The sequence below is a fragment of the Theropithecus gelada genome, chromosome 14, assembly GCF_003255815.1.
Source record: "Theropithecus gelada isolate Dixy chromosome 14, Tgel_1.0, whole genome shotgun sequence".
Classification (NCBI taxonomy): domain Eukaryota; kingdom Metazoa; phylum Chordata; class Mammalia; order Primates; family Cercopithecidae; genus Theropithecus; species Theropithecus gelada.
Window position 1 is genome coordinate 9,550,711 of NC_037682.1, and position 27,589 is coordinate 9,578,299.

The window sequence follows — 27,589 nt, forward strand, 5'->3', positions numbered from 1 at the left end:
TTTTTATTTTTATTTATTTATTTTTTTTTTTTTTTTGAGACGGAGTCTCGCTGTGTCGCCCAGGCTGGAGTGCAGTGGCGCGATCTCGGCTCACTGCAAGCTCCGCCTCCCGGGTTCACGCCATTCTCCTGCCTCAGCCTCCGAGTAGCTGGGACTACAGGCGCCCGCCACCTCGCCCGGCTAGTTTTTTGTATTTTTAGTAGAGACGGGGTTTCACCATGTTAGCCAGGATGGTCTTGATCTCCTGACCTCGTGATCCACCCGCCTCGGCCTCCCAAAGTGCTGGGATTACAGGCTTGAGCCACCGCGCCCGGCCTGAGAGTTGGTATTTAATGGGGACAAAGTTTCGGATTTGTCAGATGAAAAGAGTTCTAGAGATGAATGGTGGTGATGGTTGAACAATATGGAGGTACTTCATGCCACTGAACTGCACACTCCACATGCTAAGTTTATGTTATGTGTATTTTACCACAATTTTTTAAAAAGTGGGTCGGGCACGGTGGCTTACGCCTGTAATCCCAGAACTTTGGGAGGCCAAGGCAGGCTCATTACCTGAGGTCAGGAGTTCGAGACCAGCCTGGCCAACATGGTGAAACCCCGTCTCTACTAAAAATACAAAAATTAGCCGGTCATGGTGGTGGGCGCCTGTAATCCCAGCTACTCAGGAGGCTGAGGCAGGAGAATCGCTTGAACCCAGGAGGCAGAGGTTGCGGTGAGCCGAGACCGTACCCATTGCACTCCAGCCTGGGGGACAAGAGCAGGACTTCATCTCAAAAAAAAAAAAAGTGTCTATAATAAGAGCTGGGAAAAGAGAAAGAAAGAAGGAAGGTGGAAAGGAAGGAAGAAAAGAAAGGGAAAAAAGGAAAAGAAAAAGAAAAGGGAACAAGTAGTGTAGAAATACACAGATTATTAACCATCACCACTACCCATTTCCAGAACCTTTTCATCATTTCGAACAGATACTTTATTTAACAATAACTCCCCAGGTCCCTGCCCTAGCCCCTATTCTATCTTCTGTAACCTCAATTCTACTTTCTGTCTCTATGAATTTGCCTATTCTAGGGACTTCACATAAGTGAAAGTATAAGATACTTGTCTTTTTGTGTCTGGCTTATTTCACTTAATATAACATCTTCAAGACTCATTGACGTATCATAACTTTATTTCTTTTTAGGCTGAATAATATTCCATTATTTTTGTTTGTTTGTTTTTTGTTTTTTGGAGTTTTTTTGAGACAGTGTCTTGCTCTATCACCCAGGCTGGAATGCAGTGGCATGATCTCAGCTCACTGCAACCTCTGCCTCCTTGGTTCAGGCGATTCTCATGCCTCAGGCTCCCAAGTAGCTGGGACTACAGGTGTAGCCACACCTGGCTAATTTTTGTATTTTTAGTAGAGACAAGGTTTCACCATGTTGGCCAGGCCGGTCTTGATCTCAGGTCATCCGACCTCAGGTGACCTGCCTGCCTCGGCCTCCCAAAGTGTTGGGATTACAGGCATGAGCCACCACACCCGGCCTTCACTGTATGTTACAGCCCACATTTGGTTTAGCCATTCATCTGTTGATAGACACTTGGGCTATTTCCTCCTCTTGGCCGCTGAGGATAACGTTGCTGTGGACGCAAGTACACAACCATGTTATTTTATGCAGCTTCATGGTATTCCACTGTAGGATGTCCCCGTTATTCAGCCAGACTCCACTGATAGGCACTGACTTGGCTGTGCTGAAATGACCTTTGCTGTTGCAAGAGGCACTGCCATAAATGACTTGTGCAAACATCATCTTGCCTATGGGAAGATTGGTCTATCCTGGCTTCCATAGTTGAGGAAGGAGGAAGAGGAACAGGACACATCCGGTCCAGTCCCTCCCTTACACACAGCCTCCTCTGCCCGCTGCAGGCTGTGAATGCTGCCAAGCACGGGGTGGCCGGGGTGCTGGTGTACACAGACCCTGCCGACATCAATGATGGGCTGAGCTTGCCCAACGAAACCTTTCCCTACTCCTGGTACCTGCCACCCTCAGGAGTGGAGCGAGGCTCCTACTACAAGTATTTTGGGGACCCTCTGACTCCCTACCTTCCAGCCATCCCCTCTTCCTTCCGCCTGGACCTTGCCAATGTCTCTGGATTTCCCCCAATTCCTACACAGCCCATTGGCTTCCAGGATGCAAGAGACCTGCTCTGGTGAGTTTGTTCCCTGGGATGTCCTGCCCAGCCCCCAGGGGCCTCCAGACTTCAAGCCCCACACTCACATTTACCCTGAGGGGTCTCTTCCTCCTCCCCAGTAACCTCAACGGAACTTTGGCCCCAGCCACCTGGCAGGGAGCACTGGGCTGCCCCTACATGCTGGGTCCCGGCTTCCGGCCTGATGGAAACTTCTCAGCAGACAGGTGAGATGCAGCCAGACCAGTTCTCCCTCAGTTGCCCTCTCCCCCAACTTGCCTCTCCCCTTCCCTCGTGATTATGTTCCCTCTTTCCACTTCAAAGCCTGACCTTTTTCCCTTTCTTCTCTCTCTCAGACCCTCTCCTGACCCCAAAATATCTGTCTTGTCTTTGGGGAAGCCCCGGGATTCCCCTGCCCCTCCCACCTCATCTCGACGTCTGCACCCCACGACTCCCTCTCTTGAAGATGCCAAGCTCCTTCCCAAATCAGGGCCACTGCCACTCCTGACATGCACCAGCCTCCCTCCCTGCAGCACCCCCTGGCCTCCAGGTGCCCTCTCCTCCCAGGCCCCTTCACCCAGCTGTTCCTGTCCTCGTGGTCTGTCTCACTCGGGAGAGGGAGGCCTCATGAGCACCAGGTCCGCATCTGTCGCAGTCATTGCCCAGAGCCTAGTCAGGGACTGAGCACCCAATAAGCAACTCCCCAGTGAGTGAGCAGGAGAGCCTGGCTCCAGCCTTGCTGCCTCTCTTGGTACTTCTGGGCCAATGACCTTGCCACGTCACTTTCTGGCTCCGGGCCTCGGTGTCTCCTACATTGGATTGGGGGCAGTGGGCAAGGCCAAGAGTCTCCTCACACCCTTCACCCTCCCCAGCCAGGTGAATGTGAGCGTCTACAACGGCCTGGAGCTGAGGAACTCTTCCAACGTCCTGGGCATCATCCGCGGGGCTGTGGAGCCTGGTGAGCCCTCCTCTTGCTGACTGTTTCCCAGGCCCCTGATGTGCTCTGGGTGCTCTGGGTGCCACTGCTACTGTGTCACCACCCAGCCCAGCTCCCCGTGCCCACCTCTCCCTCTCCTCTGGTTCTCTGCCCCTTTTCCTCTGGTCAGATCGCTATGTGCTATATGGGAACCACCGAGACAGCTGGGTGCATGGGGCTGTGGACCCCAGCAGTGGCACTGCCGTCCTCCTGGAGCTCTCCCGCGTCCTGGGGACCCTGCTGAAGAAGGGTGAGGCGGCCCCCTCCCCTGGACCAGGGACCTTCACCCCCAGAGGTCCCCTTCCTCTTCCACCTCCTCTCCCTCACACTGCAGTGCTCCCTGTGCCATGCCTGAGGGCCCTGGGGGCAGAAATGCATGACACCAGCCTTGGCCTGCAGCAGCCCAGTGCGGTACAGGGAATAGACTGTGGGTTGATTCGTGTGCAGCTTCCAAGTGCCTCCGGTGTGCCTGGAAGGAGCGAGGCCCGATGCTGCTGTGAAGCAGGCAGCGCCCAGGCTCTGCCCTCTGGGAGCTTTAGTTCAGCTGGGTCAGGGATGGCAGCCGATTGCTAACTCTGATGTCTCTTAATATCTCATGTGCCTTTGATGTGCCAGGCCAGGTTGGGACAAGTCTCTCAGTGGAGGCAGCACTTCAATGTTTCAGTGCTTCAGGGAAGGGGAGGAGGGCAAGGAGGTGGCAGCTGGAAAGGAGGTGGGCAGGGCTGGGTGAGGTGACAGAGCAGGCAGGGCCAGGCCAGGCTGGGAGTTTGGAGTTCAGTCCAAGGGTTGTGGGAAGCTGGTGAAGGCTGGGCATGGTGGCTTATGCCTGTAATCCCAGCACTTTGGAAGGCCGGAGCGGGTGGATCACCTGAGATCAGGAGTTCGACACCAGCCTGGCCAACACAGTAAAACCCCATCTCTACTGAAAATACAAAAATTAGCCGGGCGTGGTGGTGGCTGTAATCCCAGCTACTCAGGAGGCTGAGGCAGGAGAATCACTTGAACCTGGGGGGCAGAGGTTGCAGTGAGCTGATTGCACCACTGTACTCCAACCTAGTTGATGAGAATGAAACTGTCTCAAAAAAAGAAAAGAAAAAAAGAAAAAAAATTTTTTGAGACAGGGTCTCACTCTGTTGCCCAGCCTGGAGTGGAGTGGTACAATCACAGCTCACTGCACCCTCGACCTCCTGGGCTCAAGCGATCCTCCTGCCTCAGCCTCCTGATTAGCTGGGACTACATGTGTGTGCCACCAAGCTCTGATAATTTTTTACTTTTTGTAGAGACAAGGTCTTGCTGTGTTACTCAGGCTGGTCTCGAACTCTTGGGCTTAAGTGATCCTCGTCGCCTCAGCCTCCCAAAGTGTTGGGATGTGATAATGACCTTGATAGCAAAATAATTTTTTGGCCCAAGCTCCAATCCAGGATCACACTAGTGATCTGGTCACTAGTTTCCTTTAATCTATAATAATTTTTTTTTTTTTTTTGAGACGGAGTCTTGCTCTGTCGCCCAGGCTGGAGTGCAGTAGCGGGATCTCGGCTCACTGCAAGCTCCGCCTCCCGGGTTCACACCATTCTCCTGCCTCAGCCTCCTGAGTAGCTGGGACTACAGGCGCCCGCCACTGCGCCTGGCTAATTTTTTGTGTTTTTAGTAGAGACAGGGTTTCACCGTGGTCTCGATCTCCTGACCTTGTGATCCGTCTGCCTCAGCCTCCCAAAGTGCTGGGATTACAGGCGTGAGCCACCGCGCCCGGCTATAATAATTGTTTAGCTGTTCTTTGTGTTTCATGATTCTGCGATTATTGTCCTATTATTTTGTCAAATAACCCTCAATTTGGATTTGTCTCATTTGATTTAGATTATATATTTTTGGCAGAAAAAAGTGTAAAAATGTGTAATTGCAAGCATGTGATCACATCACACTGAAAAATTCATTTGCTGGTTGTGGTGGCTTATACCTGTAATCCCAGCACTTTGGGAGGTGAAATGGGTGGATCGCTTGAGCTCAGGAGTTCAAGACTGGCCTGGGCAACATGGAGAAACCCCATCTCTACCAAAAATACAGTAATCAGCCAGGTGCGGTGGTGTGTGCCTGTGGTCCCAGCTACTTGGGAGGTTAAGGTGAGAGGATCGCTAGACCCCAGGAAGTTGTGGCTGCAGTGAGCCGAGATTGCACCACTGCACTCCAACCTGGGCCATAGAGTGACACTAGGTCACCCAGGCTGGATGCCGTGGCACAATCTCAGCTCACTGCAACCTCTACCTCCCAGGCTCAAGCAATTCTTCTGCCTGAACCCGGGAGGCGGAGCATCCTGCAGCCTGGCTTCCACCTCCAGTCCCTATACCCACAGTGTGGAGCCAAATATCTGGATTGGAAACTGGCTCTGCTGCCTACCAGCCTTGGGACCCTGTAAAGTCATTTAGCTTCTCTGTTTCTTCAACTGTGAATGGAAATGATAATACTATCTCCCTCAAGGCATTGTTGTAGGGATTGGTTCAATGTGGATAACGCCCTAACAGGAAATGTTCATGTGTTATCACTAAGTGAAGATGGCCATGGAGTTTGGCCTGGAGGCGGGGGTTGAGGGTGGCAGGTCAGAAGTCTTCCCAGATCATGCCCACAGAGAGAGGGGCAGCGGGCATTCTGGTAGAAGGGCCCACCCGACCCTTCAGGAGGCTTGGAGTTGTGTTCAGTGTTTGGTGTGGGAGCCTCCTGGAAGACCTGGCTGCAGAGTGCCAGGACCTCCTGTCACCAGCTGCCCCGCCTTTTCCAGCTCTCCCCTCCTCCTCACGTCCTCAGCCTTTCTCCTAAGGCACCCTAGGATCAGGAGGACCCTGTCCTCCAACCCTCTGTCCTCCATTCCCAGGCACCTGGCGGCCTCGCAGATCAATCGTGTTTGCCAGCTGGGGGGCTGAGGAGTTCGGGCTCATTGGCTCCACGGAATTCACAGAAGTGAGTGTCCCTACAGGGTAGGGGATCAAAAGGGGTTCCCGAGGCAGAACAGCGCGGGGCTGACGTCGCCCCTCGCACCCGCAGGAGTTTTTCAACAAGCTGCAGGAGCGCACTGTGGCCTACATCAATGTGGACATCGCGGTGTTTGGTATGGAGGTGGCGGGCAGGGAAAGGGGAGGGGACGGCCTGACGACGGGGTGGGTAAAAGAAGGGGCTGGGGCCCAAATAGTCTTTCTCCCCTCCTCCCACAGCCAACGCTACCCTTAGGGTGCAGGGGACGCCCCCTGTCCAGAGTGTCGTCTTCTCTGCAACCAAAGAGGTGGAAGGGGGCGGGCCGGGCGGGGCTGAACTGGCGGGGGCGGGGCAGTGCGGTGGGCTGGCCGTGTGCTGCATGGGTGGGCGGGACTGGGGAGTGGTACTCTCCAGATCTGCTGGGGCCAGACTGAGGCTGGGGCGAGCTTTTTTTTTTTTTTTTTTTTTGAGACGGAGTCTCGCTCTGTCACCCAGGCTGGAGTACAGTGGCGCGATTTCCGCTCACTGCAAGTTCCGCCTCCCGGGTTCACGCCATTCTCCTGCCTCAGCCTCCCGAGTAGCTGGGACTACAGGCGCCGCCACCTCGCCCGGCCAATTTTTTTGTATTTTAAGTAGAGACGGGGTTTCACCGTGTTAGCCAGGATGGTCTCGATCTCCTGACCTCGTGATCCGCCCGTCTCGGCCTCCCAAAGTGCTGGGATTACAGGCTTGAGCCACCGCGCCCGGCTTGGGCGAGCTTTTTAAGAAGGACTGGACTGTGGGTGGGCAGGAGACGGTGGAGGACCCGCCCTGTTGTTGGGGCTGGGGAGGGCCCCGCACCGAGACTAAATTCTCCTTCCGGCCAGATCCGCTCACCAGGCCCTGGCGACCTGAGCATCTACGACAACTGGATCCGGTACTTCAATCGCAGCAGCCCAGTGTACGGCCTGGTCCCCAGGTGAGCCCAGGGATAGAAGGGGGCCCGGAGCGAGGCGGTCCGGCCCAGCGCTCTTTATCCTGGCCCCCTTCCTTCCCGCAGCTTGGGTTCTCTGGGTGCTGGCAGCGACTATGCACCCTTCATTCACTTCCTGGGCATCTCCTCCATGGACATCGCCTACACCTATGACCGGGTGAGCAGGCGCCCCTCCGTCCCTGCCTCAGTACCTTGCTGCATGCGCCCCCTCCTCTCTTTGGAGCTGTTCTCGCCCAGACTGAACCCTGCTCCTTTACTCACTGCTACCTCTGCCAAGTTTCTTAAAAATACACACACACACACACACACACCCCCACGCGTGCGCGCGTTTTATATAGACGGAGTCTTGCTTTGTTGCCAGGCTGGTCTTGAACTCCTAAGCTCAGACCATCCTCCCACCTCAGCCTCCTAAAGTGCTGGGATTACAGGTGTGAGCCTTGGTGCCAGGGCTCTGCCAAGTTTAACCTTTTCAAGCACCTCTTTATGCTCATCTGTTATTTTATCAAATGTAAGATACTACTGATTATAAGATGTGATTCAGGAAGGGAAAAAAACCCACCGCAAAAAACCCACTGCTTCCAACCAGTTTTAAGATGACATTGCCTGTAAGAAGCATTCTGTTTCCAAAGATCTTAAAATGTAATGGGGAAAAAGGTTAATCTCAGCATTGATTAACTCAGATCATTGGTGTGAGCGTTGGCATGAAGGTAAAGCAAGGGTTGCAGAGTGCCCAGCTGGCACCTCCCTGTTTGATGCTCCAAAAAGTACGTTCTCTACCTCACAGCCACAGCAATTCTCCGTAGCAGAGCTGGGATTTGAATCTCTCTGACTCCAAAGCCCCAGGTTCTTCTCCTTCCTGTGAAACTGGAAACTGGCACCAGACCCAGCTCTTCCACTAATTAGCTGTGTGATGTCAGCAGGTTAACCTCTCTGAGCCTCCGTTTCCTTTTCTGTGGGAGTTCTAGAACCCACCTCACAGACATGGCCAAGATTCAATGGAGATATGCCCACATTTTGTAGCTCACTGGAGGTACACCTTCTCCCCCTTCCCATCCCAAGCCTGTCACCTCTGGGCTTTGTTCCCCCAGAGCAAGACTTCAGCCAGGATCTACCCCACCTACCACACAGCCTTTGACACCTTTGACTATGTGGACAAGTTTTTGGACCCAGGTGAGGAGGGAGACAAAGGGCATCCTGAGAACAGGACAGGAGAGGCTGAAGACTGAGTCCTGGCCTTGTGACCTTGCCGCAGGCTTCAGCAGCCATCAGGCTGTGGCCCGGACAGCGGGGAGTATTATTCTCCGGCTCAGTGACAGCTTCTTCCTGCCCCTCAAAGTCAGTGACTACAGTGAGACACTCCGCAGCTTCCTGCAGGCAGCCCAGCAAGACCTCGGGGCCCTGCTGGAGCAGCACAGCATCAGCCTGGGTATGCACAGCCTGACCCTGAGGCATGGGGAGCTCTGCACCCCCAGGACTAAGCCACTGCTTGTTCCTCACAGGGCCTCTGGTGACTGCAGTGGAGAAATTTGAGGCAGCAGCTGCAGCCTTGGGCCAACGCATATCAGCGCTGCAGAAGGGCAGCCCCGAGTGAGCAAGGGCAGCGGGCAGGGGTTGGGAGAGCAGCATCCAGGGCAGGATACCAGGCTGGTAGCTGGGCTGCTGGCTCCAGGGTGACCGGCAGGTCCTGCCTCCACCAGTCCGCTGCAGGTCCGGATGCTCAATGACCAGTTGATGCTCTTGGAACGGACCTTTCTGAACCCTCGAGCCTTCCCAGAGGAACACTACTACAGGTGAGTCTGTCCCAGAGTCCTGGGAGGTGCCGCCAGGTGGGGCCGGGCAATGGCCCCCGACCTGAGATGAGGTGCTCAGCTTCTCTGCCCTTTAGAGCGCAACCCAGCCCCTGAAGAAGGTGGGAATGTGAGGCTCAGGGAGGGAAGTTGCTTCAGGGTCCCTCTGGGAGCTAGGGCTGGAACCTACATTTCCTCCCCCAACCGCCACTGCTGTAAGAGCCCCCGGCCTTCAGAGACAGGTGGAGAGGGGTGCTCTTCTGCCTAGCTGCGTACAGGAGCTAAGCCAGTTCTAGGTCCAGGTTTCTCTTTCCTGGCCCCTGACTGACCCTGATCCTGTCCCATTTCTCCTGTCAGCCATGTGCTCTGGGCAACTCGCACAGGCTCCGTAGCCACATTCCCGGGCCTATCCAATGCCTGCTCCAGGGCCAGGGACACAGCCTCTGGATCTGAAGCTTGGGCTGAGGTGCAGAGACAGCTCAGCATTGTGGTGACAGCCCTGGAGGGTGCGGCAGCCACCCTGAGGCCTGTGGCGGACCTCTGACCCCAGCCCTCTTCCTTCTGCCTGTGGCTGACCTCTGACCCCAGCCCTCTTCCTTCTGCCTGTGGCTGACCTCTGACCCCAGCCCTCTTTCTTAGGCCCTCCCTTTACCCCAACCCTCTCCTGCCTGCTTTCCTGAGATGTCCTGGTCTTCCCTGGTGCCAGGAGGGGGCACTACCACAGGACCCTCTCAAGCTTCTCAGGCAATAGCTTGAGGTCCGTGAGGGGAGTGGCAATCCCTAATGCAACTCACCCTCATCCTGGTGCTTAGGTGGCAGAGGGTGGGCAGCAGGGGACAGGGATGGGATGGCAAAACCACCAGCTGCTCTTGGTGGTGGGTAGGTGAAGATGGGATGCATAATGCCAACTTCAGATGCCAACTCAGATCATCAAGGCCAAAGACCAGTGGCGAAAGTGAGGCATGGGGTGCCTTAGGCCTTGCCTAGTCTGCGTTCCTCTCCCTACATGCTGTGTATCCTAACTCCCTACAACAGCCCCTCAAATAAATCACATCTAGTGACTGGTACCAACAAAACAAGTTCCTTTTATTATCTGGGAACCATAGAAAAAGAAACCTAAGTGCTCTGGCCCAGTCCTGGGGCTCTGGGAGGCTCACGCTCCCTCCTCAGGCTGGGGACCCACGTCTGTCCGCACCCTCATCTTCCTCCTCTGCCATGACCACCTCCTCCAGGGTACGTCCTCGAAGTTTGCTCTCCACTAACACCTTGCACGTACCGGCAGGCGGTAGCCCTTCCTCCACATAGCGACCCCTCAGGAACACGACTCTCTCCTCTCCGTCCAAGGGCAGCCCATGGGCCTGGCACAGGTCCCGTGCCTCCCTGAGTCCATCCAGGGCCAGGAGGTTGACCATGAAGCCCAGAGGCAAGGTCTGGCCCTTGGGGGTGCTAAAGGCACGAGCGAGGCGGGCCAGGGCTTCCCGGCGGGCATGGCCCACATGGCACTGCACAGCGCAACTTGCCAGGTAGGGCAGGGTCTGGAGCAGGCGGAACAGGCGGGCGGCATTGCCCTCTCGGAAGGCAGCATCTACCGCTAAGGCCTTGCGGAGGGGTGGGCAGGTGCGCAGGGCAGCGGGCAGCTGTAGAACCTCACGCAGGGCTTCCACCGAGCCTGTGAGAGCGGGAAGCCAGAATGAGGACGCCTGGTCCTTACAGGATCAGGCCCATCTCCCCTCCCAACACCTTGTCCTTCCTCTCTTCTCGACCACGCCCCTTCTCTAGGCCTAGCCCAACTTCCCTTTCCCCTCTAAGGGCCAGCCTTTGGCTCCTTCCCTGACCCATATTTGAATGAATTGCCTCAGGCTCTTGACTTCCTGCAGTCCAGATCCTTACAGCACTGAAGTGGGCAGGGTTTCCGGATTTGGGAAGCGGGCCCAGATAATTTAATGATTCGCCTGAGAGTGTCCTAGGGTGGGTATGTAGTTGAGCCTGACCCCAGTCCAAGTTTTCTGACTTGGATTTCCCACTACCCTGGCTTCCCTGCACCCATGGTTTTGGGAGCCAACTCTGCCCCACCTTCCCTTGAACACCTGGGAAGGCCCCTTCCTTCAGGAGACTCTGCCCCTGCTTCCCTTCCAGAAGAGTCTCAGACACTGGAACTTTGGGCCTCATTTGTAAACTAGGGCTTCTGACCAATTAGTAGGTTGTGAAGTCAACAGCATTTTGTTAAAATTGTATAGGACAGGGCCTTTTTTTTTTGAGACAGATTTGCTTTGTCATCCAGGCTGCAGTATAGTGGCTCCCAGCTCACTGCAACCTCCACCACCTCCCAGGTTCAAGTGATTCTCCTGCATCAGCCTCCTGAGTAGCTGGGATTACAGGCATGCGCCACCACAACCAGCTAGTTTCTGCATTTTTAGTAGAGACGGCCCAGCCAGAACAGAGCTTGTTTGGGCACAGTGGCTCATGCCTGTAATCCCAGCACTTTGGGAGGCCAAAGCGGTAGAATCACTTTAGCCCAGGAGTTTGAAACCAGCTTGGTCAACATGGCAAGACTCCAATCCCTACATAAAACATAAATTTTAAAAAATTAAAAGAAAATCAGGGTCATACCTCTGCTACTGTTAACCAGTGCTGAGTCAACAGGCAAGTCACCTCACCACCCAGGGCTTCGATTTCTTCCCCCACTAGAGCAGGGATAATTACTATGCCTTCTTCGCAAGAGCAGTGTGGACAAAAATAAACAATTAACTGGGCATGATGGCAGGCACCCAGCTACTTGGGAGGGTGGGGCAGGAGGATCACTTGAGCCCAGGAATTCAAGTGGCAACATGCGAGACCCCATCTCTACAAAAAAAATTTGTTTTAAGTTAGCCAGGTGTGATTGCACACATCTGTGGTCCCAGCTACTCAGAAGGCTGAGGCAGGAGGATCCCTTGAGCCCAGGAGGTTGAGGCTGCAGTGAACTATGATCAAGCCACTGTACTTCAGCCTGGGCAACAGAGTAAGACCCTGTCTCAAAAAACACATTCTACAAATAAGAAAACAGGCCATGTGCGGTGGCTCACGCCTGTAATCCCAGCACTTTGGGAGGCAGAGGTGAGCGGATCATTGGAGGTCAGGAGTTCGAGACCAGCATGGCCAACATGGTGTTGGCCTGTCTCTACTAAAAATCCAAAAATTAGCCAGGCGTGGTGGCGCACACCTGTAGTCCCAGCTCTTCAGGAGGCTGATGCAGGTGAATAGCCTGAACCTGGGAGGCAGAGGTTGCAGTGAGCCAAGATCATGCCACTGCACTCCAGCCTAGAGTCTGTCTCTAGACAGCTAGACTCTGTCTCAAAAACAAACAAAGTAACAAATAATAGAGTTTATTAGAATGCATCACCCATAGAAAGTATCTCTAATGCCTTAAACTTCTGTCTCAGGTATATTCGTGGGCATATGTGTTCTTGTTTGCTTTGTAACCCTGACTGGGCGGGGAGGTTAAAAAAAAGTTTGAAAATCTGCCGGGCGCGGTGGCTCACACCTGCAATCCCAGCACTTTGTGAGGCCAAGGTGGGCGGATCACGAGGTCAGAAGTTCAAGACCAGCCTGACCAACATGGTGAAACACCCCCTCTCTACTAAATACAAAAATTAGTCAGGTGTGGTGGCACGCCTCTGATCCCAGTTACTCAGGAGGCTGAGGCAGGAGAATCCCTTGAACCAGGGAGGTGGAGGTTGCAGTGAGCCGAGATCGAGCCACTGCACTCCAGTCTAGGCGACAGAGTCAGACTCAAAAAAAAAAAAAAAAAAGTTTTAAAATCACTGTTTAGGCCAACTCTCCCGTTCCACCCTTGCCCCTCCACTTTTATTCCTGAGACAACTAAGACCCCGAGATGGGCCCGAGGTCCCATGTCGGGGATTGGTGGATCTTGTGCTGTCCTGGGAGGCGCCTAATGGTGAGATGTTAAAGCTAATCTTTCTTTTCCCTACCTCCACTGTCATGGTGGGCTCCTGTCCCCACGCTCTGCCCAGCCGCCAGGACCCCGACTCACCCAGGTTATAGAGCAGAAAGAGGCCCTGGAAGGCTGGCTGGCGGGGGTGTGGTCCCGCGCCCCGCGCGTAGCAGCGCCGCAGCGAGCCGAAGCCCTCTTGCACCTGGGCCTGCAGCAGCACCGGGTCCGCAGGTCCCCGCGCCGCGTCGGGCCCGAGCCGCGCCACCACGGCCAGCAGCGTGGCCAGCGCCGCCTCCAGCACCACCGCTGCCTCAGCGTCGCCCGCGCCCTGCAGGGCCAGGTCCAGGCGCACAGCTCGCAAGCGGTCTGCCACGAAGCTGGCCACCTCGGCGCGGGCAGCGTCGGCGCTTTCCGCCACCTCACCGGCCAGGTAGCGTACCGTGGCCAGCAGCACGGAGGGCGGACGCAACTGGCTGGGTGGGGGCCGGGGCTTGCCGGCGGCGGGTCGGCTGTACTCCTTCACCGCGCGCTGCGGATCGGCGCGGGGCGGGTCCTGGCGGCACCCCGGCACCACTTCCAAGCGGTGTAGGCGGCGCTCCCTTTCGCGCTGGGTGCGCTCGGCGGCCGGGCACATGTCCGGGCAGGTGCCCACGGGCAGCTCGTAGCCGAGCATGAGGGGCTGCGGGGAGACGGTGGGCGCTCAGCATCCCGGGGACAGCGGTGCTGCGGGAAGGCAAGCGAGGCCGGCTGGGGGTAGGGAGCGGTGGGGCGGGGCTGAACCTGGCTGGGCCCGCCTGCCCGCCATGATCCCCGGCCTCCGGGCCGCCCATCGGGCCGCCTCTGTCCTCTCACCCGGTCCTGTGGAGTTGGCCTCCCAAGATGCACTGCGTTGTAGTCCAGCGACGCCTCTGCGGCTCCGCGCGCTCTGGGGCGGCTAACGGCCCCCATCGAGCGCCAGGTTCAGCTTTGCGCGCTCCCCTTAGTGTTTTTAACGGGTAGCCTGGGCCGCTCCCATGATACACCGGTGTAGTCCCTGCCGCCACCAACCGCTTTGTGGCGAGGAGGGGCAGGGCGGGACTGAGGCCACGCCTTCCAGCCCGCTGAGCAATCAGGATTTGACTTTGGGGCCTCGGAGACAGGTACCCCTGCTTTGGGTTCCTCTCCTTCGTCCCTTCCACCCAATAGACCGGCTTCATCGTCTTGTCATTCTCTATTTCCCTGGAGACTGTGCTATTTTCTAGCTCAGGGCTCAGCAAATGTTTTCTGCAAAGGGCCAGGTTGTAAATGTTTTGGGATTTGCAGGCGGCAAAGACTCAACTCTGCAACTGTTCAACAGCCGGTGTAGCGCGAACGCAGCCATCACAATACTGAATGAATTAGCCTGGTTGTGTTCCAACAAATTTTATTTATAGACTCTTAAATTTCATATAATTTTCACCTGTTACATATAAATTTCATCTTTCTGTCACAGAATATTATTTTGATTTTTTTAATCATTAAAAAAATGTAAAAACCACTAGCTCACAGGCCTTACATTAAAAAGGGGGTGGGCCAGATTTGGCTGCAGGTGGGAGTTTGCAAACCCCACTTCTAGAGGGGTAAACTAATGGTTTAATGACCACAGCTGCTGCTCACACATCAAGACAGACAGGCAGGGGCCGGGCATAGTGACTCATGCCTGTAATCTCAGCACTTTGGGAGGCTGAGGCGGGTGGATCACTTGAGGTCAGGAGTTTGAGACCAGCCTGGCCAACATGGTGTAACCCCGTCCCTGCTAAAAATACAAAATATTAGCTGGATATGGTGGCATGTGCCTGTAATCCCAGCTACTAGGGAGACTGAGACAGGAGAATCGTTTGAACCTGGGAGGCGGAGGCTGCAGTGAGCCGCGATCACACCACTGCACTCCAGCCTGGGCGACTGAGTGAGACTCCATCTCAAGAAAAACACAAAAAGACAGGCAGGGTCAGAAGTGTGAGTCCTTGATTCCAAGGTGGCAAGTGTAATCAGGGAACTGAGAATTCATTATTTTTCTCATGCTTGGTCCAGTTACCTACAGAAATGGCCCCTGCGATTACAAGACCAGGAGGTGGGGCTAGGCCCTGGGGAGAGGAGAAGGGGCTGGCAGTGCAGGAGCGAGAGTCCCAGGGAAGGGCCCACTCCCTGTTAGGGTGGGAGTTGAGACAGGTGCAGGTGCAGGATCTCCTCTGCCCGCTTCAGGTACTCAGCTGCCTTCTTCTTCACACCTTCCTGGCGGGCAGGCAACGGGTCACCTGTGGAGAGAGACTGCTCAGCTGAGGCACCTGGGCACCACTGGTCTAGTCGGAACCCTTGGTCTGGTCCTTTACAATTCACAGAGTATCACCATGTGCTTTTCCCTCTTCTCTGGGGCCCAGCGTCCATTCTTCCCATTCTACAAACAAGAAAACTGAGGCCATGCCAGGTGCAGTGGCTCACGGCTGTAATCCCAGCACTTTGGGAGGCCGAGGCAGGCAGATTACTTGAGATCAGGAGTTCGAGACCAGCCTGGCCAACATCACAAAACCCCGTCTCTACTAAAAATTCAAAAATTAGCCAGGCATGGTGGTGGGCGTCTGTAATCCCAGCTACTCAGGAGGCTGAGGCAGGAGAATCTCTTGAACCTGGGAGGCGGAGGTTGCAGTGAGCCGAGATTGTGCCACTGCACTCCAGCTTGTGACAAGAGCAAGACTCTCAAAAAAAAAAAAGAAAGAAAGAAAAAAAAGAAAGAAAACTGAGGCCACAAGAGGTGTTAAAACAAACAAACAAGCTGGGCGCAGTGGCTCACGCGTGTAATCCCAGCACTTTGGGAGGCCGAGACGGGAGGATCACGAGGTCAGGAGATCGAGACCATCCTGGCTAACACGGTGAAACCCCGTCTCTACTAAAAATACAAAAAATTAGCCAGGTGCAGTGGCGGGCGCCTGTAGTCCCAGCTACACGGGAGGCTGAGGCAGGAGAATGGCGTGAACCCGGGAGGCGGAGTTTGCAGTGAGCCAAGATTGCGCCACTGTACTCCAGCCTGGGCGACAGAGCAAGACTCTGTCTCAAAACAAACAAACAAACAAACAAACAACAAAGACAGAAACAAAAATCTGCCCAGGTTACACAGCTGGTCAGTGAGGATCAAAAGGGCTCCTGCTCTGTGAATTGCTTGCTTTTTGCTCCCTTCATCACTGCCCCACCTGGGACCCAGGCCTGACCCTCCACCCTCAGTCCCTACTCACCGGGGACTCCCTGAAGCAAGACGTGTACACCATCTCGGTAGCCCTGGAGCGCGGCAGCATAAGCGCCTGCCTTCTCATCCCGCAGGGCCCGGGTGATGAGATCTGTGGCCTGGCTTAGATAGGCAGGGGTGGGCCCTCCTTCCCCGTCCTCTTCCTCCTCCTGCCCTCCTGGCTCCCAGGGTTCCTGGTCCAGCCTTGCCGACTCCATCTCCATCGTTGCCAGCTCAGCCACATGGGTGGGGCTGGGGGCTGCGCCTTCTGCAATTAGAAAGGGAGGACTCAGACCAGACTAGCCCTTCCTTTCTCAGGCCCTCTGCCCAACCCAAGACCTCTTTTGTTCATCAGGGTATCAGCCTGTCCCCAGTAGAGGGGACCAATGCCAGAGCAATCCAGAAGTCGTCTGTGGATCAAAAACTGGCCATGATGTATTTGATAGATAGGGTTCATGTGCTTCTGTAAAAACAGCCTTACCGCCGGGTGCGGTGGCTCACGCCTGTAATCCCAGTATTTTGGGAGGCCAAGGTGGGCGGATCACGAGGTCAGGAATCGAGACCATCCTGACTAACATGGTGAAACCCCGTCTCTACTAAAAATACAAAAATTAGCCGGGCGTGGTGGCGGGCACCTGTGATCCCAGCTACTCAGGAGGCTGAGGCAGGAGAATGGCGTGAACCCGGGAGGCGGAGCTTGCAGTGAGCTGAGATCGCGTCACTGTACTCCAGCCTGGGCGGCAGAGTGAGACTCCATCTCAAAAAAAAAAAGAAACAACAACAACAAAAAAAAAACACAGCCTTACCTTCCTAATTATTTCATTAGGTACACACTCACTTTAGTTTGTGAGCTCTGGGTCACTGGTCCTATTTCCCTCTTGACTCCAGTTGACCTAGAAATCCAAAAATCCCCTCCAGAAAGTTTCCCTGAAGGATGCTAGGCCAACGACACCAGGCTGAGGGTAGAAATGCTCCAAGCCTTGGAATAATCTTAGAATAGAAGACTTCGAGAATCTCAGGGGTTTTCTGAAGCCTTGCAGCTCCAGGCTCTGGGGACTCTCCCCATGGGCTGAGTGAGTCTCCCTGGAGCTGCCTGTGAAGGGTCTTGAAAAGATCCTGGTTGGACAGTTGCTCATGCCTATAATCCAGCGCTTCAGGAGGCCGAGGTGGGAGGACTACTTGAGTGCAGGAGCTTGAGACCAGCCTGGGCAACATAGTGAGAGCTTGTCTCTAGAAAAAATCAAAAACTTAGCTGGGCGTGATGGTGCATGCCTGTGGTTCTGTCCCAGCTATTCGGGAGGCGGAGGTGGGGGGATCGCTTGGGCCTAGGAGGTAGAGGCTGCAGTGAGCCACGATCACACCACTGCCCTCTAGCCTGGTGACAGAGCTAGACCCTATCTCAAAAAAAAAAAGAAAAGAAAAAGAAAAAGAAAAAGAAAAAAAAGAAAGGAAAAAAAAAAGAGAAAATAGAAAAGCTCCTGCCCAGGCAGGCGCTCAGCTGGCACAAGGACAGAGCACTTGGATGCCTGCCACCCAGAGGCCAGACACAACAGCCACACTGCCTTTCCCTCCCATTCCTTCTTCCCACTCCCCAACCCTGGAGAGGCAGTAGCAGGAACAGGAGGAAGCAGAACGAGAAAAGTGAGAGGCAGGGCACTTTGGCTCATACCTGTAATCTCAGCACTCTGGGAGGCCGAGGAGGGTGGATCACTTGAGGGTCAGGAGTTTTGAGACCAGTGTGACCAACATGAAGAAATCTCATCTCAACTAAAAATACAAAATTAGCCAGGCACCGTGGCGTGTGCCTGTAGTCCCAGCTACTCGGGAAGCTGAGGCCGGAGAATCGCTTGAACCCGGGAGGTTGCAGTGAGCAGAGATTGCGCCACTGCACTCCAGAATGGACAACAGAGTGAGACTCTGTCTCAGAAAAAAAAAAAAAAAGAATAACAGACATGGGCTCTCGCTATATTGTCCAGGCTGGTCTTGAATTCCTGGGATCTCCCTGCCTCAGCCTCCCAAAGTGTTGAGATTACAGGTGTGAGCCAATGTGCCAGGCCTTGGCGAATTTTAGAATGAAAAACCCCAGTGCCTCAGAGCTTGGGACTGTCGAGTCCCAGGATCTCACAGCAAGAAGGTGCCCAGGACCCTAACCTCCATCAGGGGGCCCTTCAATCTCCGGCATCCCCAAATACCAGTGGCTCCAGGCCCCCAGAGGGGTTTCCCTTTGCAGCTGCTCTTTGAGCTCAGAACTCACTTCCATTGACCAGCAGGCTTCTTGCCTTCAGGATCTGCAGCCAGACCCTGGCCAGCCAGGAAATCCCACCACGAGCTTACAGCGAAGGAAGTAAAATGTCCCAGAGCAGTGTGACCCGGCTCTTTCCAAAGCCTTCTCAGTGAGATGGCCCCAACGTGGGAAGTGCCTCCTTTCCTTCCTCATGGCTTGTTGCACAGGTGCATCCAGCACACCACACCACGCGCCCCGGCACAGGGCTGCTAATTCTCACTGAAGCTGCTCTTGGTCCACAGGGCAGCACTACTGAGGGGACGTCTTTCCCAGATCTGCGCAGGCACTGAGCAGGCTAGTGGGGCTCTGCCCTCCTCCCTGTCCTAAGGATGTCCTGCCCTGGCTCCTTCCCGGCTGACCCAGCTCATTACCTTCTTTGGAGAAGGGGTCGAAGAGGGCCAGCTCAGCCTCGGTGAGGGGGCCTCGGGCAGGGGAACCAGACGCTTCCTCGGTGCTCTCACAGTTAAAGAGAAGATCCAGGGCCTCCTGGGCAGGGCTGGATGGTGGGGGGTCCACTGAGGAAGAGATAATTGGGGTCATGAATACCCGCATTTATTTCTCAGCTTTCAAAATGGAATTACTCTCTCTCTAAACCCTTGCAGCAACCATGGGCATAGACAAGCCCGTTATTAGGGTTTATGCCCATTTTACAGATTAAGAAACTGTAGTGCAGAGAAGGAAAAGGACCTGCCCAAAGTTCCTCAGCCAGTCAGTGATAGACCTGGACACATGCCCATTTCTCACTAAGACCACTGAGGAGTGAGTGTGGCCCCCTCCCCACTCTGTACCCTCCAGCCTTGGTTCCCTCCTCCCACCCTGATGTACCTGGCACCTCCAATTCCTCAAGGCCCCTCCTTTCTGCAGGGAGCGGCTGGGGTAGCCGGGGGTCATCAGGGGGCGGGGTGGGGATCAGAGGGGGTGGCAGGATGTGCAGGTCCCTGGACATCTCCGAGGGTCGAGTCACCTCCCCACCCTGCAGGACAGAAAGATCAGCCATGGGGAGTCATGGGGTGCAATCTGGTGGGTGGGTAAGTGGCCCAAGTTCTGGTAAGGTGGAAGGTGCACATACCCTGAAGAACTCCTTGAGCTGAGGGCTGTTGTTGAGCGCAGGTATGTGCACGGTGAAGCGAAGCAGGTCCTCTGCCCCCTTTCGCCGCTCCTCGATCACTGAGGCTTCAAATCGGCCTACAGCCCCCAGGACAAGGAACAGGGGAGAGTGGTGGTGACTTATAGGGGCTTCTGCCCCAAGGCCACTTTTCCTGGTCCTGCCTGAGATGCTCTGAGCAACTCACTGCCCTCCTACCCCTTCTCCCAGCAATCTTCTCTGGCTCCTCCTGGGGTGAGGGAGGGGCTTCCAGGACGGATCAATTTCCTTATTCATTCATTTGCCAGATGTTTACTGAGCACCTACTATATGCTAGACTCAGAAGGTGAACAGGGGAGGAACAAGTCTCTGCCCTTGTGAATATCACATCCTACACAGGGGGATCTAGGTAGTTAACAAGAAACAAAAATATTTCTGATGGCTTTGATCTGATGAGGAGAAAAGTAAGGCTCAGAGAGGGAAACTGACTTGCCCAAGGTCACACAGCAAGTAGCCCCCATTTGTTTTTTGAGACAAGGCCTGGCTCTGTTATCTAGGCTGGTGTGCAGTGGCACAATCTCAGCTCACTGTAACCTCTGCCACCTGGGATCAAGCCACCCTCCTGCCTCAGCCTCCCAAGTAGCTGGGACTATAGGTGCACACCACCATGCCTGGCTAATTTTTGTATTTTTTGTAGAGATGGGGTTTTACCATGTTGCCCAGGCTGGTCTTGAACTCCTGAGCTCAAGTGATTACCTTGCCTTGGCTTCCCAAAGTGCTGAGATCACAGGTGCGAGTCACAGTTTCACTGCTCTGTCCTAGGTATTATGCAGTGCAGGCTAACTCTGGTCCAGTTACTGTGTGGCCATTCTGTGGTACTTCCCCACTGGCCTGGCATAACCTGACAACAGCAATCCTTCACCTTGCTTCAAAAGAACAAAAGAACATCTTGGCCTGGCGTGGTGGCTCACACCTATAATCCCAGCATTTTGGGAGGCCAAGGCAGGTGGATCACTTGAGGTTAGGAGTTCAAGACCAGCCTGGCCAACATGGTGAAACCCCGTCTCTACTAAAAGTAAAAAAATTAGGTGTGGTGGCGCACACTACTTGGGAGGCTACTTGGCTACGTGGGAGGCTGAGGCAGGAGAATCACCCAAACCTGGGAGGGCAGAGTTTGCAGTGAGCTGATATCATGCCACAGGACTCCAGCCTGGGCGACAGAGTAAGACTCTGTCTCAAAAAACAAAAACAAAAACCAGCAACAACAAAGAACACCTCCCGTGAGTACGCAGACGCAAGCAACTGTTCAGCACTGTCTAATACAGATATGAGCTACATATGCAATTTTACATTTTCTAGCAGCTACATTAAATAAAAGGAAAAAAGAAACAACTTTTTTTTTTTTTTTTTGAGACGGAGTCTCACTCTGTCGCCCGGGCTAGACTGCAATGACACAATCTCGGCCTCCCAGGTTCAAGCGATTCTCCTGCCTCAGCCTCCTGAGTAGCTGAGTTTACAAGCGCCCGCCACTGCACCCAGCTAATTTTTTGTATTTTTAGTAGAGACAGGGTTTCACCAAGTTGGCCAGGCTGGTCTCGAACTCCTGATCTCGTGATTCATTTGCCTCAGCCTCCCAAAGTGCTGGGATTACAGGTGTGAGCCATCACGCCCAGCCACAAGTTAATTTTAATATTTTATTTAACCCAATATATCCCAAATATTCTCACTGCAACATGTAATCAATATAGTAAGTATTGAGAGAGGCTGGGTGCAGTATCTCAGGCGTGTAATCCCAGCACTTTGGGAGGCCAAGGCGGGCAGAGCAGCTGAGGTCAGGAGTTCAAGACCAGCCTGGCCAATGTGATGAAACTCCGTCTCTACTAAGAATACAAAAATTAGCCAGGTATGGTGGTGTGCACCTGTAATCCCAGCTACTCAGGAGACTGATGCAGGAGAATCCTTTGAACCTGGAAGGCGGAGGTTGCAGTGAGCCAAGATAACACCACTACACTCCAGCCTGGGTGACAAAGTGAGGCTGTCAACAACAACAAAAAATTGAAAAAAAAGGAAAATAAAATAGAGCTAATAAAGACAGGATTTTTGTTGGTTTTTTTTTGAGATGGAGTTTCACCTCGGCCTCCCAAAGTGCTAGGATTACAGGTGTGAGCCACCACGCCCGGCCCAACAGGAATGTTTTTTTTTGTTTGTTTGTTTGTTTTGTTTTTTTTTTTTTGTTTTGAGGCGGAGTCTCGCTCTGTCGCCCAGGCTGGAGTGCAGTGGCGCGATCTCGGCTCACTGCAAGCTCCGCCTCCCGGGTTTACGCCATTCTCCTGCCTCAGCCTCCCGAGTAGCTGGGACTACAGGCGCCGCCACCACGCCCGGCTAATTTTTTGTATTTTTAGTAGAGACGGGGTTTCACTGTGTTAGCCAGGATGGTCTCGATCTCCTGACCTCGTGATCCGCCCGTCTCGGCCTCCCAAAGTGCTGGGATTACAGGCTTGAGCCACCGCGCCCGGCCCCAACAGGAATGTTAAAAGGTGCAATACACAGTAAGTGTTAGGCTGCTCTGAGCCTCAGTTCCCCCATCTGTCAAATGAGGTCATCTCTAAACGCCCTTCCAAACATGTCTCTGCCCAGAGTTTCAGGCCCTCTCTATCCAGCCCCCACTGGCAGAGGTCCCCTTTTGTCCAACGCTCCCTTCATCTTTGGCCTGAGTGCCCCGATCTAACACTCACCGAACACCTGGGCCCGGGGGAACGCAGGGAACTCCTCAAGGCGGCGGAAGAGGTTGCGGTGGGTGTAGGCCAGGTCTCCATGCAGCTTGCGGAAGTCGCTGTACCGCTTCCAGACCACCACCTACGAGGGACATGAGACTTGCCCAGAACCGGCAATGGTGGGAGGCAGCCACCCCCGGTGCCCAGCCTGCCCCCAGGGTGGGTGAGGATCAGGATGCAGCTGCAGCAGCCCCTCGCCCAGGGACAGGGAGGAAGGAGGGCCGGTGTCCAAGCAGAGTTACCAGCTGCCCCTTGACAGTTTCCAGATCTGGAACTGCAGAATGGGCCCTCTTCCTCCCAGGAGCCTCACCTCTTTGACATCCTCTGGGTCCTTCTTTGAGATGAACTGAGAAAGAAAGGCAAGAGCTGGTTGAGACCAGAGACCGCCATCTGACACCCTCTCACTCCGTTTGCCCCAGGTGCCTCCTAGTCCCCCTCATGGGGCAATGGCCTTTGGCCTCTGGCGTCAAGGCATCCTGGCTTTAAGCCTTTCCGTATAATTTTAGAAACTTTTCCTACTATGTACCTCAGTTTCTCCATCTGTCAAATAGAAGGACCTCTAAAGGCCCGTCTGGACTGCTCCAACCTCAGCCCAACTTTTTTTTTTGAGATGGAGTCTTGCTCTGTCGCCCAGGCTGAAGTGCAGTGGTGCACTCTCAGCTCACTACCACCTCTGCCTTCAAGGTTCAAGTGATTCTCCTGCCTCAGCCTCCCAAGAAGCCGGGATTACAGACATGCACCACCACGCCTGCTAATGTTTGTATTTTTAGTAGAGATGGGGTTTCACCATGTTGGCCAAGCTGGTCTGGACTCGTGACCTCAAGTGATCCGCCCACCTCGGCCTCACGCTTACAGGCGTGAGCACCCGGCCATCAGCACAATTTTTATCCCGGTTCCTTGAACAGGCGATGGCCCTGCATCTCCTTCTGAAACCAAAAATCCCCAAGTCTCCAAAGAAGGGAGGTTCTGCCTCAGGAACCTCCTTCCCTGAGGGAGAAGGTCCTGTGCTTCAGCGCCCTGGACACAGAAGAAACCATCGCTGGAGCTGAGGTCCCTGGAAGGGCAGACTTGGGTCTGAAGCAAAAACAAGATTCAGTTTTCATCATGTTATGTTCATAATAATTTTAAAATAATGCCCTATGGTTTAGGGTACTTGACAGTTTAATAACATCTCCTATGCCAGGCACGGTGGCTCAAGCCTGTAATGCCAGCACTTTAGGGGACCCAGGTGGGCAGATCACTTGAGTCCAGGAGTTTGAGACCAGCCTGGGCAACATAGTGACACCCAATAGCGGCAAAAAATACACAAAATAAGCTGGGTGTGGTGATGTGGCACACCTGTAGTCCCAGCTACTTGGAAGGCTGAGGTGGGAGGATCACTTGAGCATGGGAAGCAGAGGTTGCAATGAGCTGAGATCACACCACTGCACTCCAGACTGCAGAGAGTGAAACCCTGTCTCTTACACACTAAATAAATAAATAAAAACATCTATTCCTTATCCTAGATCCCACTGAGGCAGACATAATTAAGATGCCCATTTAAGAGATAAGGAAATGGAGGCTTTGAGAGGTGTGGCCATAGAAGATCACACACTAGGTAAGAAAGATTGCTGGAACTAAAACCTTGGACTTGGCTTTTGACAACAGAGACTTGCCTAAAATATTCTGGTAAAAGAAACTATTTAAAAACCATTGAGTGGTCAGGTGTGGCGGCTCATGCCCGTAATCCCAGCACTTTGGGAGGCCGAGGTGGGTGAATCACTTGAGGTCAGGAGTTCAAGACCAGCCTGGCCAACATGGTGAAATCCTGTCTCTACTAAAAATACAAAAATTAGCCAGGCGTGGTGGCAGGCGCCTGTAGTCCCAACTACTCAGGAGGCTGAGGCAGGAGAATCACTTGAATACAGGAGGCAGACGTTGCAGTGAGCTGAGATCACGCCACTCAACTCCAGCCTGGCAACACAGCGAGACTCTATCTAAAAAAAAAAAAAAATTCTATAATTTTTTTTTTTTTGTATTTTTAGTAGAGACGGGGTTTCACCGTGTTAGCCAGTCGGACCTAGGGTCTGACACTGTGTAGTGCCACAGGAAGCTAGGTACGGTGTGGCCTGTAATCCTAACACTTTGGAAGGCCAAAATGAGAGGATTGCTTGAGGCCAGGAGTTTGAGACCAGCCTGGGCAACATGGCAAAACTGTGTCTCTACAAAAAAATTTAAAATTAAGCTAGGCATGGTGGCACATGCCTGTAGTCCTAGCTACTCAGGAGGCTGAGGCAGGAGGACGGATTGAATCCAGGAACTTGAGGCTGCAGTAAGACGCGAATCGTGCCACTGCACACCAGCCCAAGTGACAGAGCAAGACTCTGTCGCAAATAAAATAAAATAAAATAAAATAAAAATATAGGCCAGGTGCGGTGGCTCATGCCTGTAATTCCAGCACTTGGGGAGACTGAGGTGGGAGGATCACTTGAGGTCAGGAGTTCGAGACCAACCTGGCCAACACAGTGAAATCCCGTCTCTACTAAAAACACAAAAAGTAGCCGGGTGTGATGGCACACGCCTATAATCCCAGCTACTCAGGAGGCTGAAGCAGGAGAACTGCATGAACCCAGGAGGTGGAGGCTGCAGTGAGCTGAGACAGTACCACTGTACTTCAGCCTGGGCAACAGAGCAAGACTCTGTCTCAAAAAATATACACACACACACATATATATATATATAGAGAGAGAGACAGAGGGAGAGAGAGTGAGAGAATGTGCTTTATATTTTATATATTTATTATATATAATACATTGTATATATAATATGTACAAAAATATATCAAAGTAATGCATGTTGCTTGGTTTAAAAAGCCAATGGGAGGCCAGGTGTGGTGGCTCACACCTGTAATCCCAGCACTTTGGGAGGGTGAGGCCGGTGGATTACTTGAGGTCAGGAGTTCCAGACTAGCCTGGCTAACAAGGTGAAACCCCATCTCTACCAGAAAATACAAATATTAGCTGGGCACGGTGGTGGGCGCCTGTAGTCCCAGCTACTGGGGAGACTGAGGCAGGAGAATGGTGTGAACCCAGGAGGCAGAGCTTGCAGTGAGCCGAGATCGCGCCACTGCACTCCAGCCTGGGCGACAGTGCAGACTCCATCTCAAAAAAATAAACAAACAAACAACAACACAAAAAAGCCACTGGGAAGACTTATAATAAAAGGTTACAGTTCCTTGCCACATCCTTCCTACCCCAACCCCACCTCCAGTCTATCTTCCCAGGGACAACGTTTTTATTTGCATTTTTTAAAAGGGGTGTGTGTGTATGTGTGTGTGTGCATTTTAATATTGAGCTGGGGTCTCACTGTGTTGCCCAGGCTCATCTTGAACTCCTGAGCTCAAGCAATCTGCTCCCTCAGCCTCCCAAAGTGCTGGGATTTACACGCATGAGCCACTGAGCCCGGCCTTATTTGCATTTATTTTTAGGCATGGAAAAGACAAACGATTTGGGGAAAGCATATTTTAAATAGCTAAGATTCTGCACTTAGACACTTTATAAGTGTCCTTACGTGCCTGCTTTGCTTTTATAGTTAACTAATGCACCAGCTTAATAGTCGCCTAGTTGAAAATTCTAAAAGTACAAAAAACTTACAGTAAAAAGTCTTCCCCAACTTCTGTCCCCAGTGACACAGTTCTTCTCCCTGGGGACCTTCTTGTTACCCGTTCTTGTATATCATTCTACAGGTGTCCTGTTTTACTATTTTTAATTACTTTCATGGTTTCCTCCATGTCTCTCTATAAATTGTGCTTATGATGTTGCTATCGCTTCATATATCAACTCTAGCCTATCTATCTTCCTGCTGTGACCTTGATATGGCGACTTACTCCTTAAGTCCTTCCGAACTGCATGAATTTTTTTCAACCATTGACCAGTATTATTTTCTGAAAAATTAAAAACGGTTAAACTCGTTAAAGGGATTTTATGTAAGATCAAACAAACCAATAAACAAAACTTACTCTACGAGACTGGAGTACTAATAATTGGGTTAAACCAGAGTTTTCATGTTAATTTACAGAAATTCACAGTCTGATGCCCAGACACTACACGCCGGGCGTGGGCATACACGCCTTGCTTGTCCGGGAACGGCCATCCACGCCCTTTTAAAAAAAGACAGCGCCCACTCAGGGCCCCGCCCCGCTGATGGTTAGAGACGTAAACGAACCCTTGTACTGCAACCGCCGCTTAAAGGGGAAACCCATTTCTGTCGTCTAAAAAGGGAGTGGTGGCTGCAGCGCCTTTCCTTAAGGTAAAACTCGGCGCCCCTCTAGTTAAAAGGGTAAAGTACGCGCTGGGTCCCACCTCACCTGCGCGGTTACTTTGTACTCGGTGTAGCCCTTGGGGTGCGTCCTGGGGTCCGACACTGTGTAGTGCCGCAGGAAGTCATCCTTCGCCTGGCGGGACATGAAACCGAGCTGGAGCGGAGCGCCGGACTCCGCTTCCTCGCTGTCCCCACCCCTCCGGCCCGGCCTCCGACCGCCGCCGCCTCGCCTGGGCCTGCGCCCTTCTTCCTCCGGCCCAGGGATTTTATCGCAAGTGACAGCGCTGTTCCGATCCCGGCTGCGCGGCCAAGGGAGCGTCTGAAAAGTTCCTTCTCTGTGGTGAAGCGTAAACCCAAGTCATTGGAAAGATTGGTCGGGGAGGTTGTGATCACTCGTCTCATTTCTGCCGGGTGATCAAGCCCACCCTATCCAAGCGTAAACCCTTGTCACAGTCCTCCAAAGGACTTCTCCCCTGCTTCCCAAATCCCTGCTTTCATTCATCCACCCAACTCCTATTGTGCCCAGTATGTGCAGGACAACGTCAAATTATTTCCCTGTCAGGATTCCCTAATTCATGTTTTCTGGAAAGTAGAGGAAGCAAAGAACGCTGGAGAAGCAGGATGGTGTCATGGGCTCTGAGTCACGACTCTTACTAGCTGTAGGAGTTTCCCATAACTACTCAGCCTCAGTTTCTCATCTGTAGAACGGAGATGTTTATAATAGAATCTGTGTAGGTCAGTGGAGCTTTCTTGCAATGGACTTGCTGCCAGAACACAGGTGTCGTGAAAATCACCATTAAATCAAAGCCAAAATTGGGGTTTGGCGCCGTGGCTCACACCTGTAATCCCAGCATTTTGGGCGGTGGAGGCAGGTGGATCACTTGAGGTCAGGAGTTCAAGACCTGCCTGTCCAACATGGTGAAACCCCATTTCTACTAAAAATACAAAAATTAGCTGGGCGTGGTGGCGCACACCTGTAATTCCAGCTACTCCAGAGGTGGAACTGGCCGATGGCTTTAGCTCAGGAGGTTGAGGCTGCGGTGATCTGCAATCGCACCACTGCACTCCAGCCTGAGCAACAGAGTGAGACTCCATCTCAAAAGAAAGGGTGCAGGGGAAGGA

The 27,589-nt window shown here is 53.3% G+C and overlaps 3 protein-coding genes across 5 annotated transcripts in view; 1 reads left to right on the forward strand and 2 right to left on the reverse strand.

The window, feature by feature from the left end:
- Positions 1 to 9,933, forward strand: part of NAALADL1 (N-acetylated alpha-linked acidic dipeptidase like 1) — a 25,838-nt gene extending 15,905 nt beyond the window's left edge. The window contains exons 2-16 of the mRNA XM_025355292.1: positions 1,879 to 2,181; positions 2,283 to 2,387; positions 3,033 to 3,118; positions 3,267 to 3,386; positions 6,000 to 6,085; positions 6,170 to 6,233; positions 6,337 to 6,404; positions 6,964 to 7,055; positions 7,137 to 7,227; positions 8,159 to 8,240; positions 8,323 to 8,496; positions 8,570 to 8,657; positions 8,768 to 8,860; positions 9,215 to 9,420; positions 9,497 to 9,933. Coding sequence (XP_025211077.1) covers positions 1,879 to 2,181; positions 2,283 to 2,387; positions 3,033 to 3,118; positions 3,267 to 3,386; positions 6,000 to 6,085; positions 6,170 to 6,233; positions 6,337 to 6,404; positions 6,964 to 7,055; positions 7,137 to 7,227; positions 8,159 to 8,240; positions 8,323 to 8,496; positions 8,570 to 8,657; positions 8,768 to 8,860; positions 9,215 to 9,401 — 1,639 coding nt within the window. The 3' untranslated portion in view covers positions 9,402 to 9,420; positions 9,497 to 9,933. The remainder of the gene's footprint in view (positions 1 to 1,878; positions 2,182 to 2,282; positions 2,388 to 3,032; positions 3,119 to 3,266; positions 3,387 to 5,999; positions 6,086 to 6,169; positions 6,234 to 6,336; positions 6,405 to 6,963; positions 7,056 to 7,136; positions 7,228 to 8,158; positions 8,241 to 8,322; positions 8,497 to 8,569; positions 8,658 to 8,767; positions 8,861 to 9,214; positions 9,421 to 9,496) is intronic.
- Positions 9,923 to 13,844, reverse strand: SAC3D1 (SAC3 domain containing 1). Its single transcript, XM_025356932.1, has 3 exons — positions 13,644 to 13,844; positions 12,891 to 13,470; positions 9,923 to 10,526 (listed from the first exon to the last, which is right to left on the reverse strand). The coding sequence occupies exons 1-3, from the start codon at positions 13,737 to 13,739 to the stop codon at positions 10,024 to 10,026; spliced, it is 1,179 nt and encodes a 392-aa protein (XP_025212717.1). The 5' UTR covers positions 13,740 to 13,844; the 3' UTR covers positions 9,923 to 10,023.
- Positions 13,845 to 14,176: 332 nt separating this feature from the next.
- On the reverse strand, positions 14,177 to 27,067 carry SNX15 (sorting nexin 15). 3 transcript variants are annotated; one of them, XM_025357861.1, is made up of 8 exons: positions 26,514 to 27,067; positions 22,479 to 22,514; positions 22,130 to 22,250; positions 19,380 to 19,495; positions 19,136 to 19,283; positions 18,682 to 18,825; positions 16,037 to 16,294; positions 14,177 to 15,064 (listed from the first exon to the last, which is right to left on the reverse strand). In XM_025357861.1, the coding sequence occupies exons 1-8, from the start codon at positions 26,610 to 26,612 to the stop codon at positions 14,958 to 14,960; spliced, it is 1,029 nt and encodes a 342-aa protein (XP_025213646.1). In that variant the 5' UTR covers positions 26,613 to 27,067; the 3' UTR covers positions 14,177 to 14,957. The 3 variants fall into 3 exon arrangements, with proteins under 3 accessions (XP_025213646.1, XP_025213648.1, XP_025213647.1); XM_025357862.1 differs by having other exon boundaries at positions 15,002 to 15,064; positions 16,033 to 16,294; XM_025357863.1 differs by lacking the exon at positions 16,037 to 16,294.
- Positions 27,068 to 27,589: the final 522 nt, after the last annotated feature.

What these genes read in the sequence shown, in the direction of transcription:
- SAC3D1 (XM_025356932.1), bottom strand. Translation starts at nt 13,739, where the DNA reads ATGGGGGCCGTTAGCCGCCCCAGAGCGCGCGGAGCCGCAGAGGCGTCG. An exon ending in GGCCAACTCCACAGGACCGG is followed by an intron (nt 13,471 to 13,643) that starts GTGAGAGGACAG and finishes GTCTCCCCGCAG; the next exon opens with CCCCTCATGCTCGGCTACGA. An exon ending in CTTTCTGCTCTATAACCTGG is followed by an intron (nt 10,527 to 12,890) that starts GTGAGTCGGGGT and finishes CCGCTCTCACAG; the next exon opens with GCTCGGTGGAAGCCCTGCGT.
- SNX15 (XM_025357861.1), bottom strand. Translation starts at nt 26,612, where the DNA reads ATGTCCCGCCAGGCGAAGGATGACTTCCTGCGGCACTACACAGTGTCG. An exon ending in ACCCAGAGGATGTCAAAGAG is followed by an intron (nt 22,251 to 22,478) that starts GTGAGGCTCCTG and finishes TGTCCCTCGTAG; the next exon opens with GTGGTGGTCTGGAAGCGGTA. An exon ending in CGACCCCTTCTCCAAAGAAG is followed by an intron (nt 16,295 to 18,681) that starts GTAATGAGCTGG and finishes TTCTAATTGCAG; the next exon opens with AAGGCGCAGCCCCCAGCCCC.